General features: G+C 48.9%; 1 protein-coding gene across 1 annotated transcript; it reads right to left on the reverse strand.

Moving 5' to 3' along the window:
* Positions 1 to 575: 575 nt before the first annotated feature.
* LOC149341475 (semaphorin-2A-like) lies at positions 576 to 21,716 on the reverse strand. The gene is made up of 13 exons (XM_089546670.1): positions 21,622 to 21,716; positions 21,278 to 21,465; positions 20,499 to 20,595; positions 19,634 to 19,685; positions 12,588 to 12,713; positions 10,952 to 11,075; positions 9,287 to 9,439; positions 7,406 to 7,527; positions 6,418 to 6,523; positions 3,201 to 3,264; positions 2,336 to 2,703; positions 1,326 to 1,470; positions 576 to 1,240 (listed from the first exon to the last, which is right to left on the reverse strand). The coding sequence occupies exons 1-13, from the start codon at positions 21,714 to 21,716 to the stop codon at positions 967 to 969; spliced, it is 1,914 nt and encodes a 637-aa protein (XP_089402796.1). The 3' UTR covers positions 576 to 966.
* Between the last annotated feature and the right edge of the window lie 1,958 nt (positions 21,717 to 23,674).

Here is a 23,674-nt window from a genome sequence, read left to right on the forward strand (position 1 = left end):
TAAAATCCACTTTGTTGCCGTGAAATCTGTTATTAGAACAATGTAACGATAAGTAAAGGTTGAATAAGAAGAACAGAACAATATGACGATAATTTGTCGACGCATTTCGGGAACCTTAGTCTTCAGCACTGTCGTGATGTAGCAACAGCCGACCTAGAAGATGAGAAAAAGAACACGGCTTTCAATAAGTCAGCGCTTCAGGCACACTATGCGGGAACATTAACGAGTTCTATTCTAAGGTGACGTTCTAAAACGGAAGTGTATGAGTTACGAAAAGCCAGGCCCACACTCGGCCATCACAAGTCAGAAAGGCACGAGGTGAACTTTTTCTTCAGCAATTCCTTACTAACATGCAGGTTTTTTTCATCAACTTTCACAGCGCAATTTACATGCCAGAAGTAACTGTATCAGGGCTGGTTGTCATTGCTACATTTTTCTGCGGCAAAATATGCCAAGTCTTTGTTGCCTTTAACAGGGAAGAGCTTGGGGATGACGGTACAGAGTAAAAACAAGGCTAGCCAAATTTACGTGCAGGAAAGATGACGACACGGATCACTCGCTTTCTTCTTTTTTTTTTTTTTTTGAATGGTGCTAATCTTCTAAGTGACTTAGCAAAAACTGCGGTGCATTGAGCAGAGATGTGCAAAAAGTAGTTAGGAACGCAGTTTGTCATCTTGCAAAAAATATGTTCGAGACTCCTAGAGAAAGCACAGACAAACTTCCAGTGCGACACTGCCTTGGGAAAAGCAAGACGTTTTTAAATTATCGAAATAGCAGAATGCAGATGACGTCAGCTTCAAACAAAGCAGGCATGCGTCGTCACAAGACCGGTTCGTGAAGCAAAGATAATAAAATAAACTGGCTCCAACTAGTTTCGCCTAGTACAAACGCCTGCCTGTTAAACACTGCGCCATCTGAGCAATGGTTGAAACAATGGTATAGCAGGACCACAATCAGCATGAAGTTCTATCCGCGTGGCTCACGCACCAACCTGCTGCGGACTGTAACTATCACGTGAAAGTTATGCCGTGTTAACGAAGAGCACCACCTATAAGGAGAGGGACGGTACGACAACATGTCTCCAGCCTGCGCACCCGACGGTGTGAGGGAGACAGCTGCTCCCGTCCCATCCGCAGAAGGGGTCCTGTAGGCAGGACGGGCAATCTGCGTGGCGTCCTTCGCAGGCATCGAGGCGGTACTGGCGAACGTCCACGTCTGTGAACACGTACAGGCTCCGGTGCTGCGGGCAGTTGAATCAAGATGAGCTCTATTACTGTCACGCGCAGAAACCAGTAAAGCAGGCAGAATAATAAAGAGGACGTTACAGTCCAGGGTCATGTACTTTGACGGAGACCAGCATCTTGTTTATGGGTTCCGTCGTTGCGTTGAAGGCGTCCACCATTCGTGCAGGAGCGGGTACTTGGCCAGCGGCGGCTTTTTCCTCGGCCAGCTTCAGCACTGTGCCTGCATCTGGAAGAAATTGCTATCTTGAAGACGTCATCTCTACAGCGTGGATATACTTCTGATGAGCTTCGCCTTATCTCGTTTTTAATGGGATAGTATTTAGGGTCTTGCAAAAACCACCCGGCTTCTCCGTAACGAAATCCCGTGAGTGGTCGTGAGGGTCGTGACATCATCAGCCCCGCCAAATTTGAAAATCTGAGGACTTGAATGCTCAAGCACCTTCCATTTTAATTATGATATGGGGTTAAACTAAACGGACCCACTCTTCCACCGCAATTCAACCACTAATATCCACTAACCCAATTTAATCCACTCACTCATCTCTACTATGCGCCTTAATCCATTTTCTGGGGTGGGCCCGTTGCCAAAATTTAGGGCGTTCTTTAGAATATTTGAGGCTGGGCCAACTTCTAAATGCTATCACATTTTCTTCTTTAAGAATTTAGGTGATAAGGCATCAAGTATTATTTTTAATTCCAAGTTTATTCCATTCAAGCGCGTTTATCAATCGCCCTGCACTGAAAAGGACACCGCTACAGGCGCGATAATTTACCATAGCCAACACCTCGAAAGCCGATGACGTTACCACACAGTAAGAGCGGGGCGTCGTGAAAGCGCCCTGCGCTGAGATCGATGCCCCTTCCACCGATCACTATAGCTTGTGTGTTACGGCGCAGCGATTAGTGCAGAAACCTCTGGTACACAGTCCCGACCTGTGAAAACATGGTTCGATGCTGTTCCTCTGCCTCTTTGTATCTTTCACTTATTTTTAAGTCCCCTTTACTTGTTTTGTGCCCAAGGATCTGCAATATGCACCAAATAAAACTGGCTGACAGCTCCTCGTTAGGAAGTGAGCAACACAGGCACGAACCGGTAGCCACGTAGCAAATGACCCACGTGCCCCACGTCTCGCTCAGCACGAAGGCGACCAGTCTGCGGAAGGCGACGGACGGCATCGAGAAGAAGGGCCGGTTGTGGCGCTGCTTCAGCGCGTCGACGATGAGCGGGTGATCGAGCAGGAACTTCTCCTCATCGCCGGGGATGGCGCGGGCGCCCGGAGGGCAGGTCACGCCCGCACGCGGAGAGGGAACGTTACTCAGGGGCAACGGCGCGCTCAGCATGTAGTTGCCGCGGAGCGTCAGTTCGTACACGCTGCTCCCGCCGAACTGCGACTCGACGTCACTCAAAGTAAATGCGCACACAGCCGAGTCGGGCATGCCGGGACTCCGAGACGAACGCCTGCGTTGGAAGGAGGGTTTCGCAGACAGGGCGGGAGGCTCCAGTGTGGTTCAATTTGATTTTTTTTTTTTTAACATTCTGCGTAAACTTTTCTCGAGCGAGGGTGAAAGAAGGGATATGTTGCCCCCCCCCCCCCCTGTTTCCCTTTCTCCTTCCCTATTGCCGCGTTCTCCGGAAGTGCGTTAAATTATGCATGAGGCAACGGGCGCCACCCGCCAACCGTAAATACCAACCAAAGGATAGATAAGACTCCAATCGATCTAGAGCGAATTCTTATGTTTTACGCTTTAGTTTAATTTACATTAGTTTAATTTATTAACTAAGCATACATACACAAAAAAAATCAAACTATAAGCATGTACTAAAAACTACACTAAGCTAAAACAAACTATACTAAGTGTACTAAACCTACTATAATAGAGCATAAGAAATAGTACAGCGGAAACACACAAGAAGGCTTTGCAGATTCCGATCCAGTCGCGGGCAGTCGGGCTTACGTAACGGTGACGAAGGCGCCAAAGAGCACGCCGTTCTCCAGGTCGGGCACCCAGGAGGAGGCGTCTGGAGCGGTGGCAAAGAGATACGGGAGAGAGGAGAAGAGGAGCGATGAAAGGGCAGTTACGCATTCAGCTGCAATCATTTAGCGAGCCCGAGGCGCTAAACTGGCAACAGTAGTTATCTCACGTAAGAGCGATTCGTGCCTGCCTTAGACCAGCGTGGCAAATATGTACCAAGTTTGAGTCAAAGCGCCCTCGCTCTTAAACCGCACGCGCCGTGACGGACTCGAGGGGACGGCGACACGTTTCTATATTCAGCCTGTCCCGCATGGAAGGTTTTTTGCATGCGAAAACTGCCCGCGTGTGAAAGGCACATGGCCCTGCCTCCGATCTTGCACTACCGTGGGCGTTTATCGTGGTCCTTTCTTGAGCCTGTAACGGTGCAAATTTGCTGGCAAGGCCACGTGCGTATCGTGCGCACCGTTTTCGCGGGCAAAAAACACTCCATGCGGGCAAAGTTTTACTGGTTTGTCAACAAGGCGCCAGCGCTTAAGAACATAACAGATTCAAATTACGCGTGAAATCGGACCACTGAGTGGTGGCTCATCTAGTAATGGCTTGAGGAAAGAGAGGACTCAATCTTTCTGCGGCACAGGCAATTGTGTCTCCAAATGCATATCTTACACCATGGTCAGGATGCAGGAAGGTTTATGGGGAGCTAGCTCTGGTGGGTGTCGTATTCACAGCTTCCTCCCATATCTGAGCTCTGTTTTTTGTGAAATCTCCATAATTCGTATCCTCTAAAGCTGATCTATTTATCAAAAATGACTTCATATTCGATATCCCGCTAAATGTGCAGGGCCATCGCGGAGTCACGTACACCAGTTCCGTCAAGCCACGACCATGTGTTTCTCCGATGCACACAGTGGTGGGTTCAACTTTTAGCCAAGGCAGCCAGCTCCGCACAGTCCAGTGCTAAAAGATTTGTTACTGAGGTTCCGTTGCATGTCAAGGAAAAATATTTGGCTGCAAGGTGAAAATGAATAAAGCGTTTTTTTTTCCAGAGCTTCACCCGGGCTTTGAGGCACGTGGTAGTGGAAGGCAATCGGCTTCAACTTCGACTTTGTGCTCCTCTCTCAGAAGCACCGCAGTCTGAGCATGCGATTATCAGTGCATTTCTCCCTCAATGAAATTCGCGAACAGTGCCTAAAAAAACATTAACATGCGAATTCTTGGTGACCAGAGTCTTGGAAGTTAATCCACAGCCCTTCACTAATACAGTCTATCCCGGTTATAACGAAGTCGGCGGGAATCGGAAATCACTTCGCTATATCCGCTATTTCGTTATATGTGGACTACGAAAAAAAAAATGCAAACATCGGCATACCGATTTATTGCCGCTGAAAGAAGTCGTCCAGCGTCCCCTGAACACGTTTCGCGAGTGCGGACTTCAGGATTGCGGCTTCCATACCATCCAACTGCGAACCAAAGATCTGGTCGAGCTCCGCGATAACGCGACAACGATAAAAATGAGCCACGCTTCCAACATGAACAATGCTGCCGCGCTTTCTCCCTGCCTTGCGCACCGCGGCACCGACATAAAACAAAGCGCGCGCTGCCACACCTCCTGCAGACTGCAGTCCAGCCGTGGCGCTGACTGCCTGGGAGAAATAGAGAACCGAGATTGGCCAGGACGGCCGCTCTCTGCGACGTCATCGAAAAAAAAAAATCGTCTCTGTTCTTTTTACATTATTCCCCTGCGCGGCGTGCTCTACCGCTCTACGCCGTGACGCCGTTCAAGGACGGCGCAACACGAGACCGGCGTGCCATGCGATGCAGTGAAGCAACCTTTCGCTCCGCAGGACAGCAGACGACGCCACGAAAGGGCGCCGTCAGCCGAATTTTGCTCTTATTTTCGCGGAAAAAATCACCTCAAGGACGCAAAAATGTGTTGATTGGCAGATTATTTTTCGGTTGGTATTAAATCTCTTCGTTATATCCGCTGACGCGCTCTTATTTACTTCGTTAAAACCGGACCCAAAATGTATTGAAAATGCAAAAATGGGAATGGGAAATTGAAATCCCTTCGTTATAACCGCTATTTCGCTATAAGTGGCTTCATTATAAACGGGCTAGACTGTAATCTCTCTGATAGTTTCGGTGTAGTTTGGAACACAAAGAAAAAAAATATATAACGCGCTTTTTCAACGATGTGTCGCATGACATTCAAGGACTTACCCTCTCATTTCCCGCTCACCAGCAGCTCTAATACAGATCGCGTGCCCTTATACATCATCTCACGACTTAGTTCAGCACGGAGGAAGCTATGAAAGCAAGATTGTGGCAGCAAAAATGCGTAGATGGCTCGTGAGCGCTTGAGAAGAGTAGGTTGTGGAAGCCGCCGCAACGAGCTGTTTTCTTCTACCTCCCAGGAAGAAGGCGTAAGATGGACTATATTTCAGTTTAATCGTACACTTGATCAATAAGCTGGTACTGAATGTACTCTAGTAAGGCGTGAGATGGAATATATTTGAGTTTAATCGTACACTTGAGCAATAAACTGGTGCTGAATGCACTCTAACTGCAAGAGAAGGGTGTTTTGTTTCATAGCAGTACTAGCCTACAAAGGCATTCACAGATCCCGTTTGAAAAAGTGTCTTCCGCGTGTTGCACAGTGAGAACAGTGACCGCAGCGATATATTACGTCATCTTGTTGACCGTTGAGACTAACAGAATTTTTACATAATTAGTCACAAAAGAGGTAGCCTAATTTAATCGCAAAGGTCCTGTCACTAACAGGCAGCATATGAACATCTAATGATTCCAGGGATGGCATCCAGAAATACACACTCGAAAGAAGTGTCTCATAAGCTGTACTGTACATCTATAGTTGTAGAAGTTTAACGCCACACTATGTGAGAAAACAAAACAGGGGCATTAAAGTCATCGGAACTCAAGTCAATGGAACTCCAGTGACTTAAGGAGCGTTTAGTACCCATCTATGCTTATTCATATAAAACAAAGTGAACAAGGGTTTGGGGGAGCCCCGAGACCTCTATAAACGTTTCGAAAAAGACAAGTCGTCCTGTCGAAACGTTGGCCAGCGGCCTGAGGCTTCCTTTTAACCTTTGTTCATTTTGTTTCGTGTTCTCAAGAATCCCATTTTCTTTCCCTCTGCTATGATTGTTTACGTTAGTCGAGTGTATTCACTACTCACGTATTTCGTCGAAGCTGAAGCCGGCATCAGCAGGATCGACGCACTGCAGGCGGCCCTTCATCAAAGATGTCCACATGCGATTCGTGTGCTGTTCACGGATCTCGTTCTGTTTGTTTCGGAAAGAAAATGCATATATGTTTCTAAACAGAAGAAAATGCTTCCCAGGGTGCATGCATCGGCAGCACGCACTGAATGACCTCTGCATACCTCTATGCTAATTTTGTGCCGCCCCCACTCAAAGACGCTCCACCTCGCATGTGACTGGCCTTAAAGTAACCTACGCAATTCATGCGTTTGCTCGGTACATGTGCACTTCGCCACCTGACCAGAGAGCTCCGTTTAGGTATAGAGCTGTAAGCGAGACTTGCAAGGCGAAAGCCAGAAATTGCGCGTTATTAGCGTTAATACAAGAGCCCCGGGATTGCAAGCGGTCGCCACCTTTGGACGACTGCATTGAAAGAAAAAGAAGCGCAGACGTACTCTATATTAAGCACTCATAGCACGACAATCCCTCATTATTTAGAGCATTTTCGAGACCGCAGTGGCTCAGTGGCTAGGAAATTGAGCAGCTATGCACAAGGTCCCCGTATTAAATCCTGGACGCGGTGGTCGTATATCATTAGAGGTAAAGTGTAAGACGTCTATGTGCCGTGAAATGTAACCCTGGGTGATCAAGATTAATTCGCCGTTCACCGCTACAGCGTCTCTCATAGCTCGCATGCAGCTTCGGCGGCGTTAAACACCAAATACCATATACTATGTGTTGGAGGGCCCGTAGCGAGGGAAAAAATTAAATCAAGGCTACCTAAGTTGAGTTTAACACAGTATTTCTTTTGTGCATAGCAAGCCGCACTGCTCAGGTCAACGTCAGATCTCAGACTTCCAGAATTACCCACTTACCCACTTTCCAGTGCCTACGAACCACGGCCGGCCAAGTCGTGGTTCGTAGGTACTGGAAAAACTATTTGAAGCGACGCTTGCGTCGAACCTTGCATACGCGTGCGAGTGTGGAGACGTTCTTGAGACCGCAGGCCTTGCGCTCTAAGCCTTCCTCGGAGAACACGAAGTAGGCGTGATCCCTCGTCGAGAAGGCGGCCACCGAGTGGGCTTCTGCGAACGCACCCATACCAGCAGTAAGCTCGTATTGGTGCAGCAATGTATACAACTGCGTTCGTAGAACGATATCGTGGCCACCAAGCACGAGAGAGTGAGCACTGAATTCTCTTGCGTTATCACGTAAGAACGCTATTACTGACAGTTCCCGACAGTTCTCAGCGCCAAATAATGTTAGTCGGGACAACGATAAGTATTAGGAATGCACCGACCATTTACGGACCACGTTTGCTTGACACAATGATTGTGAATTTTGACACTCAGAGGCTATACTGTCGCCAAGTGGCAAGCATACCGTGCGAGCAGCATCCTGACACCTAATGACAGGTATACTGCACTAATAGCCCCAGACAACTTTGTGAAGAGTAGGCAACGTTTATTAACAGAATTCTGAAATAGCAACCTGACCGCTGTTTTTGACACGCCATCAGTTTATCTTTATCGGGTGACACTTACGACGATTCTAGGGTGCCCCGATGCATCGACGCAATTCGGATAATTCGCGTCACGTCAGCTCTGGAGGTTATATTTTTCCTCCACGCTAAGCTAATCGCACTGCTGAGCAGCGCAATGTGAATGGCTAAGTGAGAAGCGCTTCACCGTTATGTGCCTCTTCTCTACAAAACTTGATTACGATGATTCTTGTACTAGGAATAGTTTGTGGGATTTGCAGGAACGATGCTGTAGAGAGGTCGTGATGACCTAAGGGGAGGCGAGGGTACGCAGCTTTTACCGTCCACCCTCTTCTGCAGTTACGCAGTTAGTCCTAGTGAACTGCCCGCAAATCAGGCTCCGGCATTTTGAACGAGCAGTGTTTCTTCTCATGCACGCGCACACAAGAAGCTCCTACCATTTGCATAAAGCTTATGCACAAACTATTGTTGTTAAGTCGCAGGACTAACTGGAGAAGGCATGTGATTGGTTGCGCAGCCCAATCCATTCCGTTATTCCCATGAGAACGGCAACCAATAAAGCCTGTGACGCGCTTAAAATTTGAACTCGACGTGCTCATTTGAGTTCTCAGGAACGCCAAGGCGCAAAGGAACGATCAAGAAGGCTTGGTTCAGAGAAACGCTAGATTGTTCCGAGCTTGCGGCTTGCTGTCCAATATCTCCGTCAACCTTTTTCTTTTCAAAAAAAAGTTTAGTTATGCCTTTCTTTCTCAACGTCGCGCAGAGCGATCCGCCTTTTTCACATGGTGTGGCGCCCACTGGGGAGTGGCGAAAATTCCTCTGCTACTGGTTGAAAATAAATGCACGTGGGGGACGCAGACGCGATCTGGTTCCACGAGGAGCTAGATGCGCCTGCGAATGAAAAGTGCATGTGTGCTGGACAGCTGCCGCCATCTATCGCATGCGCCAGTCACTAACATGAACTGCGCATGCGCAGTATAGGAGCTGGCGGTTTTCGTTTTCAACCAGAGGAGCTGGAGGATAAGAGGCGCGCATGCGCACAGCGGGCTTATGAAAAAGGCGGATTAAGGGGAACAAGGACAAATACGATATTAATAAATTATCCTAACTACATATGTGTTTGTGCAGTTCATCGTCAAGCACAGGTTTCAGCTGCTCGTGTACAGAGGGCATACATTCGTGTCTCCTGGCGACGCACAGAAAAAAAGAGGCGATGGGCTCAGAAGGCTCATGGCACAAAGCTTTGTACGTCCGTTGCCCCCTTTTGTGGCTGCGTGTTTACAGTTGGCCCGTGTGCAATATTCCAGCTCGCCCGCAATGTGCTGTTGACTTCGAGGACTCACTCTGCACGGCGCGGACGTCAGTCGAGGCGAGAGGAGGAAGGGTGGGTCTTGTAGAACCCGCTGCGTAGACGCCCGACCGGAAGAAACCATACTGGCCCTGTTTGTTCACGGTCAGGGCCACAACGGAAGACCTACTGCTCTCGGGAGCGTCGTCTGCGGGCAGGCGCAAAAATACATCACCACTGAATGACTGCCATTAACTCAGGCCAAGGAGCTGCTGCAGCCTAGACCGCCGAGGTATCGCGGATGAAAGGATCCAATAAAAATGCAAATGAATAGAGGCAGGAACCAAAAGACAACTTCGCACGAAATAAGAGCAGAAGGATACGGAAATGGGAGGCAGATGAAGTTCAGCTAGAAGATAGGAGCCGTCAGGGAGGTGCATTAGGGCTGAGAACAGTTCTTGAAATAACCGCCATACTCTTTGTTGCGGAGCCGACTTCACTGGTGGCTTCTTCGGCTTATATGTACTCTTTTCGTGAATAAATTTGTGTGTGTGTTAGCGAGCGCAAGATGTGTGAGTGGTCGTGAGAGAGGGAGTGAGAGTTTTGTGCACTGTTCGGTTTGCAGTGGCCTGTTTATACTATGAGGATGTTTTTTTTTTTCTCTCTACTGTTTTATATTTAAGCTATAGAACCGTTTATTACTGCCACAATCTCTTTCAGGAGACAGAAGTCTTTCAGCGCAAAGTATTTCCTGCTTATACCTGGATAACCAACCAGGATATTTTTTAACCACAAAGTCAACAAGGTAGGTGAAAACCTGAGGATGTTTTCCCCTCCGTTGTTCACTTTGTGATTATCAAGAACCATCTGACCAACCTCTCGATTCCACTGACCAGGATATTTCTTAGCTGATGGAATTCTTCTTTGGTCTATGGTTTGGTTTGTGGTTTATGGTACGTCCCAAAGCGACTCAGCTGCTATGAGAGACGCCGTAAAACTTCCAGGCCACCGGATAATTTCGACAACCTGGAGTTCTTTGAAACGCACTGACATCGCAAAGCATAGCATTTCGCCTCCATCGAAATGCGACAGCTGCGGCCGGGATCGAATTCACTTCTTTCGGGTCAGCAGCTGATCACCATATCCCCTGAGCCAACCCGACGGCTCGAAATTCTTCTTTGATCCAACTTATTGGCTTTTTTCTAGAACGGTTGCGAGTGAAACCCTATTGATTTCTTAGAAAAAGATGGTTTTTGACTACAGAATTGTGCAACACATACTTTATACTGTGTAACATGCCGTACCCTCGCTCCGCTCGCCTGATCCAATCCAGCAATCACAGGTCGACGCTTCGGTGAGGGACACTCTCCCTCACTCAATACAAGTCGCCTCCCACCCTCTCTTCTTCTTTTCAATACCTTTTTTCCCGCTCCCTTGAAAGTGGAGAGGGAGATTTCTCTCTCTCCGCTTTACCGTCCGCCGTCCGAGGCCTGAGATAGACGTACAGAATAATCCGACATGGTGGTTCCGATGCTAACACATCAAAAATACAAACTTCTTTGATGAGCGGAACTGATACTTCAGCACTGTGGACTAGCCAACAAAACGCCCAATCACAAGCCCGCAATTCCCCGCTTTCCATCATTCTCATGGTAGATGGCGACCGCAGCGTCGCATTTCCTTCTATAAAGCAGTTCTTACGGGAAATTCTAGGCCTCACCCAGCCACAGCGACGAGCTGTCCTGGTAGACGTAAAAGGGACAGCGGCCCTCCGCCTGCTCGCTTTGGTTGTTTCCTCCGACGGGCACCTGGTTGGCCAGCGGCACCAGCGTCAGGTCCCCGGCCTGCAGGGTCACAACGGACGCGTCATCAGGGCACACCAAACGCCAGTGCTTCAAAACTAAGTACCCAATATTTTGCCGCAACGTCTCCGAAAGACAAGGCTGCCGTTACTTGCCGTGCACAACATTTGAGGACACCGGCAGTGTGCTATCCGGAGATAAGTCTTCCGTTCGCACTCGATCGCTTAGAAAGCGGCCCACATTTTAGTGAACCGGTGCACAAGGCAAGCCCGTGACGCATGCAAATCTGGAGTCTTCACATAATTTAGCTTTTAGTTTCTTAACTATAATAGCGAAGGTGGTATACATGGCAGGCCTGATACCTGGAGCTTCAAAAAGGCTGAGTCCAAGGTCACAAGGTCAGGTGACCTTGGGACGTTATCACAATCTGCCTGCCGGATCATGAGCAAACTGCCCACCGTGGCTGGTGGAAGTTATATCAGTGAGTGATCGTGAGAGGTTGTTCGCGTTGAGCAATCTGGGTCTCATAAGCCCCACCCGTAGCCATGTTTGGAACAGCCAGCTGGCGTTGCAGTAGAGCATCCTTAACCGGTGCATCACTGCACTAGGAATGGTATGAGGACTCCCAGCGATCTCTGAATGTAAAGCAGTGAAGGACCAATCCCGCATATATGGGAATTAATCCATTAAAGCTGTCGCTTCATACCCCTCGGGCGGACCTTAAATGTCCCCTTAATTTTAATGTTATAGCATTAGGATGGTCATGAAGGCGAAAACTGTCCGGCGATGGTGGTGGCGTCCGTGTGAAGCTCCACCTGACCACCGTGGCAGGAGGCAGGTGGGGTTTAGGGGAGATTTCCTTGCCGTCACCTGCCATCTGCAAAGCTGCTCCTCTTCATGGTTAGGAAACAAACGCAGTTGCCGGGTTGCTTTTGGCAAAGACGGTACAAGCTAACGCTTATAAACCTGCGAGTACGTCAGTCACATCCTGCGCAAGACCTAAATTTGCAAACCTGGTGCCTCCGAAATTGGAAGGAGACGCCTCGTGTGCACTTTGACACGTAAGCTTAAAGCTCTTTTAATCCAAACTAAGCGCTATTAGTGTACCGCTGTCGCAGGCCACTGTCGCCTTTGTTCCCTTCTTGGCAGCTCCAGTCCAGCAGTGATAAATGCCTCCGCTTTTAAAATACCGAGAAAGTGATGCAACTCTATCATTTTGGAAGAACTGCAGATTGGGCTAGTTGGTGTAGATTCATAATGACGGTTCAACAGCGCAAACACACACAGACCAAGGAGACAAGACACACATACCAGCGCTGGTGTATGTTCTTGTCTCCTTCTTGGCCTGTGTGTGTTTGCGCTGTTGAACCGTCATTATGAATCTACCATTTTAACCTGCATTGTGATTACATCGTGGCTTTTATATAAGAGGCAAGGATGCCTACAATTAAAAAAGAAACGAACTGCAATTGCGTGCGGAGGATTGCGTGAAGTCCACCCTGTGATTCGCAGACGCCAGTTGTAGCTTATACAATGTCTTATCCTTTTACCGACCCCCACTTGCCAGTCCGTGGGCGCCCTGGCGTTGGTGCCGCAGGCGTAGAGCGTGCTGCCGTCCCGGATGGGCTGCACCTCGCGGATGTGGTTGCGGCAGTCCACGTCTTTGCCCAGCTGCGCGGGGAGAGGAGGTCAGCCGCAGTCGGTTTTTCTGCCAAACTGTAACCTCGTTCATATTATTGCTATGCCGTCAATAGTTGTACGTATGCAGAGAACAGGATTCTAGCAGCTCTTATTACCTCCACGACGATGCGTAGAAAGTCGGCAGTTGCCAACGCTGTGCACAGCGAGGCGAACACTAAGAGCGCTACCACATCTGACACTTGATTTGTTATTTTATGCCGACAGCTGCATATGCTTCTTTCTCCGTGGTCACCTCAGTATGCTGTGTTGTTTACTGCACTGATAATTTTAGGAGGGTTCCGGTTATGGTTTTATCGGGTTTAACATTCCAAAAGCAGCTCAGGCTATGAGGGACGGCGTAGTGGAGGGCTCCGGTCAATTTCGACTACCTGAGGTTCTTCAACAAGCACTGGCATCGTACATTAGACGGGTCTTTGGCATTTCGCCTATACCGAAATTCGACCGCCACGGCCGGTATCGAGCCCGCGTTTATGGGGTTAGCAGCCGAGCGCCATAACCACTGAACCACCACGGCGGCAGCTTTAGGATGGTTCTGATTTACAGTCTGTCATGAGGCCAGCAAAACGTGCACAGTGTATTTAACTCATTTTTAAATAAATGAACCTCCAACTACCCGTTCGGTATGGATTCAAGACACCTTTTTGTTCCTCGGGCTCAGCACCAACACCCTGAAGACTTTGCTCATGGGTGGACTTATTAGAAGGGGGAAACTATTATTATAGGCCAACAAAAAGGATCGCTGACTCCACTAGGGCCTGTTCAGTCCGTATGAAGCCAAGCACTCCAGTAGGTAAGGAGAGGGTGTGGTAAAGAGGGAAAGGCAATGTCAGCGTCGCATGTGCTCAGTACGTCTTCTGCATGTGTTCTGATCTCCGTACAGTTGAGAAGATGAGCCGTTTGACGCCATCCGAAGTTGCAGAGAATTAGTGGTATGAGACGCATTAGTCTGTAAGAGAAGAAATTCAGCGCTATTTTCACAGACGTACACAGAAAACATACATGACTGGACGGGCCCTGACATGTATGTCCAGTGTTTTTTTTTTTTTTGCTTCTGTCCGTCAAAACAGCGCTGAATTTCTTCTCTTTGGAAACATGGTTAACCAACCAGCCCTGCAACTTGTTTTTGGTTGGAAGGTCCTGGTTGTAGGCCAGATGGTAGGCCATCGTAAGGAGCGAAACCGCAAAACAGGACGATACAGAGGCAGGCGACAACACAGGGCGGTTTTTACTTGTCTGTACATTGAGACAAGGTTAACCAACCAGCCCGCTAACTTTTTTTTATTTGTCTGTGCTTCTACTTTTGGGAGAAATGCGTGTTTGCTTCACGCTGAGTAATGGATGTGGTTGAGGGAAAACGGCGCTCTTCTCCCTCTCATGTATCTAACGTTAGGCGCGCGCTATCTGGTCTGCTTAGCGCTGTGTGGTACAATATCGCCTGGAGTCGGATCTGGGGCCAGAGTAACTAACCTTAACTCGGAATTTATCAGGTCGCTCCCTGATTTCAGATACCACGCAAAGCCCCAGCCAAGGCGACGCCTGCTACAGACCTCTACGTTCGGAAAATTCCATTTCGATTAAACTTGATAATAGCGGAATATAGTTTGTCGAGTTGCGTGACAGAGACAGTGTTTCTTCTGCCCTAGTCCGCGTCATTCACAGCCTATTCGGCTTGCAGCGACACCTCCTACCTTAAGTTGTCCTGTATAGATGGCGCAGCGAGTGACGGTGGCACTTTCAGCCGGTAAGTCCAGCTCCTGCGTCAGTTGTGTTTGGAGAACAGAGTAAGCATCGCGTTCACATCGTATAAAATAAACGGCCAAACCACGTTTTACATAAAATCCCGTGAGAAGACCATCGCCATATAATCAATATCAATCAATATTGCTAAAACCGTGAAGATTTTTCGGATCTTCTAGCGAGGGGAAACTGGATACACTGAAAATACCGCGACAACAGAGAGGTCGCCGTTAGACGCTGAAACCTTCCTTTTATCTGTTTTTTTTTCAATCGCATATGACAAAGAACATAATTCTAGGCACTGGAATAAAAAAAAAGCGAGAAGGCATTTTTTGTTTGTTTTAACGCACGATGTGAAAGCGACGTTTTAACGCACCATGTGAATGACACAAGTAAGGCTACAGACGATCTTTCACTGCTTGAAGGACATCACGGACTGCCAGCTCAGGATGCACTTCGGGACAGCTGCCTCCGTCTTTTTCACGGTACGCAAGAGACCAAGTTTTCACGAAGTTTGAAATGTTGCAAGGTGCAAACGCCTAAGCCTCGCTGCTATAGCGTCCTGAAATACCTGGAGCTGTCGTTCCAGTGCTCCAGCTACTCTCGCCGTTCTTCGTGCAATAATGGAGCATTCGAATGAACAGATACAGAGCCAGTGTACCCCCAAGCAACGCCCACATGATCCCTAGCAATAGTTACACGACCTTTAGGTTCTTCTTCCGCCGGGATCTACCGAGAACTCTTGCAAGCAGAGCGACTTATAGTCACTTTCACTTTCTATGACGCAGCAAAAGCAATCCGAGCGCTACGGAAACCACGAAAGGTTTTAATCATTGAAACACGAGAGGAAGTGCTGGTTAAGGAAAAAGGAAAGGCGCGGTAGCTGTCGTATTCTGGGTGGACACTGCCTCGGCGCCATGAAAGATTGAAGTGAGTGAAGAGGCGAAGAGAGAAAGAAGAGCAGGTACAAAACATGCACGGTCTGTGACATGCGTGTGTATATATATATATATATATATATATATATATATATATATATATATATATATACACACACGTACCGGGTGGTGGGCAGCCTGCCCAAGTGCGTGCATATATATATATATATATATATGTGCACGCACTTGGGCAGGCTGCCCACCACCCGGTACGCAGGCGAACAGTCTGCCACAAAACAGACTCCGGAAAAGACAGACAAACACACAACGCCTTAATACGGGGAATGGCCACTATAAGTGCTAGCGGAGAGAAAAAGGCGATCACCAAAAAAAAGAAACACCACACATAACGTCTGGGGGCCATTACGCTATACGAAATCTACGACGCAATTGCAGAAAAACGTGACAGAAGCCGCTAAAGGTGGATCCAGAAAGCGTAGCGGCTCTAATATGGGAGGCAAACATGGAGACTGAGGAATAGCATTGGTGTGCCCTTCAGTAAAGTTTCACAGGTTCTTTATCTTCCTTCGCACCAGGGGTGCCCCGCCAGAGACGGTTTGTTCCAACTGGAAGACTGAAGCTTCTTTCTTCGCAACAGGGGTGCCCCGTCAGAGACGGTCTCTCGATGGATAGAGATGCAGGGATAAAGGGAAAACTTATGTACAGTTTATGTACAGCAATTTACAATAGATACAAGTTCAGGCACTAGAGACAAATAACGGCACAAAGATACAACACAACAAAAAGGCGGAACTGGCTAATACTAGGGGAGGCCCCTACTCGGCGTTGCCGAAGATGCGTAGCATCTCACCTTAGCGCAGAACCCCGCTTCCAGCTCCGGGGCCCGGTTTTAAAGCCCTAAAGGCCCAGCCCACATTCGGTAACTTCCAATCATGTTGCACTATTAACATGATTGGCTGTTCAAGGGCATGGCCAGCCCTCCGGCTTTTACAAGGTAGACGACGCTCTCTACCACAAAATAAAATAAAAACGAACACAGATATACATTCGTGCCAGCACGTGCGCGCATCGGTACCGCGGGGCGGGGGACACCCGTACTTCCTGGCGCGTTCGCGAGCGGCCGCGTTCCGAGAAAGGAGACGCTTCGCTTTGAGCGCTCCCAGCCGCGTTCCGATGACCCCGCGTACACTAACGATCCCTTACACCTTCCTCAGACTGCAAGCTGCCGCACTGTGAGTGGTTGTGGTTGCTTGAAATAAGCCTCATTTAGTGAGCCTCAGCGTCGTGCTTACATAAACGAAACCTGTGCAGCCCCTGAGGCAGGTACGGCTTCCCTTCATGCGATTCATTTGGCGGTAGAACGTCGTTCGTGGCTCCGGTCAGCAATTTCGGCCCATAATGAAGGCAGGAGAGGGCTTTTATTACATGCTGCAGGCCGATATAGGCCTCGTCAAAGCACTTTCAGGTTACAGGCCATTAGGTGTGCATTTTGACAAACTGGCATAATTTATTGCAGAGCATACGGCGTTTATCTAAAGACACTCTAATATTATTCTTGGCGATCAGGAGCGGATCGCTGCGAAAGTAGCAAGAAAGAAAAGACGCTACATAGCGAACTGAGATTTCAAGAGCATCTGGGATGTTGAATACGCTGCACCAGACTGCCCCTGTGGCTGTCAGCGCAAAAGAAATGCTGTAGGGAAAGGGAGAACCTCAGATACGAAAGGAAGCTTCAACGGAAAGTAAATTAAGTCTACCGAAAGAAAATGGCAGAGGCAAAGCTAAGAAACAGAAACAAAGCAGTACAGATTAGACAGCGAATTTGAGGTAATGAGATCTTTGCTGAAAAAAAAGCAGAGGAAACGGAATTGGACAGTATACACGCAGTGCGGAGAACAGATAGCCGATGGTCTGTTATGGTATCAGGGCGGGCCCCGAAGGAAGGACAGAAAGTCAGGTCGCGAGATCATATAATAAAATTTGCGGAGATAGGGCAGCCGCTGTTTACGCGAGACAGTGACTGGGGATAAAATGGAAAAGTCCTGTGCCTTGGAAGGGACGTAGTTCGCATGACGGTGATTAATTCAGGTTAGCTTCAGCATATACATCGATGAATATGCTGGAAAAAGCATGTGTGCTTTATTTTCCTTTTTTTGCAAACACTGCTGACGCGAAACGAGAGGCTCGACGTTACGGGCGCAATGAATTGAGGCCTTTGAGCGGTGTACTATCAGGAAGAAATGAAACTTGAACAAGACAACTGAGACAAGAACAGGAAAATGAGAATCTCCTAGCTAGGTGTAAGGTATCGGTAGCGTTCGCGGGGGTCATCGGAACGCGGCTGGGGGCACTCAAAGCGGAGCGTCTCCTTTCTTGAACGCGGCCGCTCGCGAACGCGCCGGGAAGTACGGGTGTCCACCCGACACGCGGTACCGAGCACGAATGTATATTTGTGTTTATTTTCATTTGACACGACCGTGCGTTTGGGTTTGTGGAAAGGGCGTTTTGCCCTACGGAAGCTGGAGGGCTGGCCAGGCTCTCGATAAACCAATCATGTGAACATCGTAACATGATTGGAAGCCACCAAATGTGGGCCGGGCCTTTAAGTCTTTAAAACTGGGCCCCGGAGCCGGAAGCGGGGTTCTGGGCTAAGGTGAGATGCTACGCATCTTCGGCTACGCCGAGTAGGGGCCTCCCCTAGTATTAGCCAGTTCCACCCTTTTTGTTGTTTGTCTTTTTGCCGTTTAATTTGTCTCGAGTGTCTAAACTTCTATACGCTGTAAATATTTGTATATAAAACTTCAAGTATTCCTTTTTTTTATCCCTGCGTGTCAACACATCTTGAGACCGTCTCTGACAGGGCACCCCTGGTGCGAAGAGCTTCAGTCTTCCAGTTGGAACCAACCACGTGGGCATTGGGCGAGTGCTGTGAACGCTCCAGTCGCGAGTGTCTGTGTCTGTGTACTCATTCGCGAGCAGGACGACGGCGTGCATGCAGGCGAACTGGGTGCAACGCACCAACTTGGACGCTGTGTTACGGCGCACGGCAGGCATGCCACTGTGTGTATTTAAGTGTGCATTTTGAGTAATGTTGTGTTGGTGCCCGTGTACAGTGTTGTTTTTGGTTTTGTTGGTGCAACTGGTCGCAGCGCGACAGCTTGGACTTCGGTGAATGTGCTGGTTTTACAGGTGTGAAACGCGCATTTGAATGTGTACGTTTTGTTTATATTATGTCACCCGAAGGGTAGTTTCGTGTCAGACACCGATCCCTTTTGTTTGTAATTCTAAAAGTGCCATTTGAGCCCTTTGTAGAATCTTGGGAAGGGCGTGTAAGGTATCGGTAGCGTTCGCGGGGGTCATCGGAACGCGGCTGGGGGCACTCAAAGCGGAGCGTCTCCTTTCTTGGAACGCGGCCGCTCGCGAACGCGCCGGGAAGTACGGGTGTCCACCCGACACGCGGTACCGAGCACGAATGTATATTTGTGTTTATTTTCATTTGACACGACCGTGCGTTTGGGTTTGTGGAAAGGGCGTTTTGCCCTACGGAAGCTGGAGGGCTGGCCAGGCTCTCGATAAACCAATCATGTGAACATCGTAACATGATTGGAAGCCACCAAATGTGGGCCGGGCCTTTAAGTCTTTAAAACTGGGCCCCGGAGCCGGAAGCGGGGTTCTGCGCTAAGGTGAGATGCTACGCATCTTCGGCAACGCCGGGTAGGGGCCTCCCCTAGTATTAGCTAGTTCCGCCCTTTTTGTTGTTTGTCCTTGTGCCGTTTAATTTGTCTCTAGTGCCTTAACTTGTATCTATTGTAAATACTGTACATAAAATTTGAAGTGTTCGCCTTACCCCTGCGTCTCAACTGAACACAAGACCGTCTCTGACGGGGCACCCCTGGTGCGAAGAGCTTCAGTCTTCGAGTTAAACCAACCGCCCCTGGCGGAGCACCCCTGGTGCGAGGAAGATAAAGAACCTGAAATTTACTCTAGGGTAAGCTCAATATTAGCTCAGGTTATAGCAAATTCTAAGGCGTGAAGACTCTTCGCAAGAAGTGTTAATCAACCTCGCGTGTATTCCCTCTCCGGGAGGTAATGTGTTGGTATTTTTGTACTGCAACCTCAGGTTTCTTGGTCGCGTTTCATTCTTTACTTATAGTACTACGACCGGTACTAAGCTGCGTCGTGATCTGAGGTAGGCAAGCTTCGTGCACCACGATATTCACACCGCGCGTGCTCGGCCGAGGCATTGCATGCTCTGGGACTCGCCTTGAAGGGCTGGCTGGTGATGTTTTCAAGGGGAAGCTTGAACAGCTTTTCCCTGCGAGTGAATAACAAAATGGCGCTGTGAGATTGTCAATGCTAGTTCAAAGGGCAAACGAAAGCGCAGCGCGCCGTTTCGCCCACGTCGCTCTGGCGTGACAGTCAAGTTCGAACTTCTACACTCTACATACGAATATGTCTAAATAGGAGTAAAAAAAACAGGGAGTAAGCTGTCCACTAGCGCACTTTTTTTTCTTTATGAAAGGAAGTGAGTTTCAGGACAGCTTAATCCTTTTTTACTCCTTTCTGTTTACACTTTGGGCTGAGTGCTGAGGTAGAACGAAGAAAATGAAAGGCTATGAAAGACGCCGTAGTGAAGGGCTCCGGTAATTTCGACCACCTGGGGTTCATTAACGTACACTGACATCGCACAGTACACGGGCCTCTAGAATTTCTCCTCCATAGAAATTCAACCATCGCAGCCGGGATCGAACCCGCGTCTTTCGGTTCAGCAGCCGAGCACAATAACCAGAGCCACCTTTTGCGGCTCAATGAAAGACAGAAAAATATTGTTCAAAATTATTTCGGAGCTTATAAGTTACAGGCGACGTTATTATTATCCCTAAGGACTTGGAAGACAGACAGACATCCGAAGTTCTGTGCCAGCACAAAGAATCTATAGTGGACTGCAATTATGGTTGAAACAGTAATTACTTCAGTTGCTACGTATGTAAAAGCAGTTCAAGGCGACATCGGTTCGATTCCTGTATATATGTACTACTAGGATATGTGCGTGATTAGTCAGCCAGTGGCTACAGCATGCACAATACAGACACAATAAGTGTAGCGACAAGAAGCTCATTTCACCCACATGGCTCCGACGTAGAGGTGCCCGCCGCTCTCGTCCAGGTACGCCGAACGGTAGTAGAGCTTGCCACGAGTGAACACAGTCACGGGTGGGGGTCCCACTGCGAAAATTAGCCCCAAGTGCAATTAAACCAGGACTCAGCTGCGGGATCGCTCAGGAGTGGCTGCGTGGCAGTCTAGATTTTTAAAAAATGGTTTTGGCCTCCTCAAAGGATTCAGTTTCACTTCTATTTGAGACAGTTTTGCGCGTATACAAATCAGGTGTCTCATCGCTTGCCGTCTTAAAATGGCAAGTATTGAATAATTTTATTGCCCAGCTACGGTCACTCGTGATAAAGAAATGATGATCGCTTTGGTTCAATGCCGCAGACCCTGTTAAATTAAAACGGAAACTTTAACACCTTTTCCCTGCGAGAACCCCTAGGGTGGGGTTCTGGATGCGGCGTCGGATGACTGTGACGAAATTTTTTTTGATAGTTATTTCTATTAAAATCCGTATCTGTCAACCGTTAACCGCTGGCTCTCTATCATCGCGACGTCGCAACAAAGGGGTGGTTGTACAGCCTACCTGTATTCCGTGCGTGTGTGCTTCCTGTTGTCTTATGCGAAATGAGTCACAAGCTGTTAGGCAGCTTTCGTACATGTTCTGTCCGACTATAGGGTTTTCTATCTCGGCTTGCCTCCATGCAATTAGCACCAAATAGGCCGCTAGCGTACCAGCGGATGGGCTGTTGTCGGAGCTGCTGCTGCTGCTGCTGCTGCTGCTGGTGCTGCTGCTGGTGCTCTCTGCCTTCTCGGGTGGGGGCGTCGGAGGCGCGACGCCTCCGCCCCCGCCTTTGGGATCTTCCGAGGAACCTCCTTCACCACCGCCCAAGCAGCCGGGCAGGGCTACCAGCGTGAATACTGACCCAAGCAGTCCGGGCACCAGCAGGGCCAACAGGCCGCAGGTGGCTGTGAACAGTGGGCGATAACTGTGCAGAAAGCGCTCCGGACTGCGATTCACAGCCGTTGGGAATAGGTGCTGCTCGCTGCCCGCAGCGCCGCTAGGTTGCGGCAGCTCCCCTTCCCCACGCTGCTGCGGCTGCTGTTGCTGTTGTTGCTGTTGCTGCGCCTGCTGCTGCGCCTGCTGCTGCTCCTGTTGCTGCGCCTGTTGCTGCACCTGCTGCTGCTCCTGCTGCTGCTCCTGCTGCGACTCCGGTCCTGGCGGACCACCAGACTGCATCGTTCGCCTCTTCCGTCACCTTCACATACGGTGGGCATGCAGCAGAGGTTATGAAAAGGTTTTATGCGAAGCATATTACTAGAGGTACACTACAGCTCTTCGCCGTGGTTACGCGCCGTGCACACCACGTGGTACAGTGACGTCACACCACGTGACATACCACGTGACACATGACGTCACGACAGAGGAAGACGGAGGTGCACTACAGCCCTTCGCCGTGGTTACACGCCGTGCACACCACGTGGTACAGTGACATCACACCACGTGACATACCACGTGACACATGACGTCACGACAGAGGAAGACGGAGGTACACTACAGCCCTTCGCCGTGGTTACACGCCGTGCACACCACGTGGTACAGTGACGTCACACCACGTGACATACCACGTGACACATGACGTCACGACAGAGGAAGATGAGGGTCCACCTCGCGCCGTCGCTGTGGTTGCACGCCATGCAGACCACGTGGTACAGTGACGACACACCATGTGACATACCACGTGACACATGACGTCACGACAGATCGCCGTCACGCGCTGGGAGAGGGAGAACGATGCCATCGCACAGACACCGGAATGTCCTCGAGCGGCATTCCCGCGCATTTCGAACGCGCGTTCACACTCGGTGTAGGTGAAACGCTCGCTCCACCGGGCAGGCGGACGCGGCTTCCGTGGCAATCCAGGCGCCCACCCAACGCGCGTCTCGGGGTTAGTCGGCGTTCCGCTGTAGCCATGCCGTTGTCTTCCCCCACGACGAAGGCTTCTAGTGGTTGTATTAAAATGACCAAGTATTCAACCAAGGAAAGTCATGTATTACCAAGCCTAGCCATCAATATGCTTCGCATCTGACCAGGGTTAACCAAGTTAGGCCTCAGCCATTTTTTTATGGTGCAGGTTGATCTTCTTCATGAATAATACAGAAAAACCATGGCCACAAACAAAGACACTGCTCAGCTCATCAGCACAGGCACTTGTCATCCCCTTAGCTAAAAGTTTTCAGTTGAAAAAAATAGACGTGATATTTTGGGAAGATGACTGTTCACGAAGTGCATTGTGCAAATAGAACTCTCCGTCGATAGCCCCCAACCCTCACTCAAAGCGTCAGTAAATACTCCATATACTGTCATATATAAATCATATACTGTGCTACTGGCGCAGCCGTTTGGTGAAATGGAGTAAGCCAGCTGCCACGGTTGGCAGGTGGCAAAGTGGGAAGAGGGAAATGCCCCTGTCCACTTGTAGGGCAGAGGATGGAGGGGCCGGACAGTGGCTGCCACGGAAAGACCACTCCCCACCCCCGCAGAAAAAAAATTTGTTGATTCAGGAAAGGTCTACAATCAGCGACACTCAGAACCACGGAAAGATTAACTACAATCAGAACTGTGTCTCCTCTCTCCCTCATGGATCTCATCTGCAAGTTCACATGGCCACCACATCTGACTAGGCAGCACGTGACTAGGCCGAAAAAGTAGGTAGGATTACGACATATATGCATTGTCGGCCCAGAAACTTTGCAGCTACAAAAATCGCTACCAAGTGCACAAAGGCTTTCAGTGCTATCGCATTGTAAAGGCGTGCAATTAAAAGCCCCTCAATTTTTTTAGCGCGCTCTGGTGCATGAGTTCACAGATAAATCGAATGAGGTTGTTTTTAATCGCTGATATCTCTATTGCTACATAAGCTAGAACAATAATCTTTGCGCGAGGATAATGGGTTACTTAATATCTATCAATCTTTAGCTTTTTTTCCCACGGTACTAACTGCTTCAGGGGCTCTTTAAAGCAAACTAAAAGCACAGGAATTAAGCATAAATTCATCATGTGCGGAGAACAGAATATTAAACAAAATAATAATGGAGCCTCTCGAAAAAACTACGGAAGAAAAGAGCAGTTTTGGCCAGGTTCCACTCACTAGAGGGAGAATGACGTCGACCGCAGATCCGAAGGTAAGCGAAATT

The sequence above is a fragment of the Amblyomma mixtum genome, chromosome 5 (genome assembly GCF_055824585.1).
Source record: "Amblyomma mixtum isolate Tamu chromosome 5, ASM5582458v1, whole genome shotgun sequence".
Classification (NCBI taxonomy): domain Eukaryota; kingdom Metazoa; phylum Arthropoda; class Arachnida; order Ixodida; family Ixodidae; genus Amblyomma; species Amblyomma mixtum.

Coding starts and splice junctions, on each gene's coding strand:
- LOC149341475 (XM_089546670.1), bottom strand. CDS start 21,716: ATGCAGTCTGGTGGTCCGCCAGGACCGGAGTCGCAGCAGGAGCAGCAG. Junction 20,596..21,277: donor CCCACCCGAGAAGGCAGAGA/GCACCAGCAGCA, acceptor TAATTTTCGCAG/TGGGACCCCCACCCGTGACT. Junction 12,714..19,633: donor TCACCAGCCAGCCCTTCAAG/GCGAGTCCCAGA, acceptor TGACCTCCTCTC/CCCGCGCAGCTGGGCAAAGA.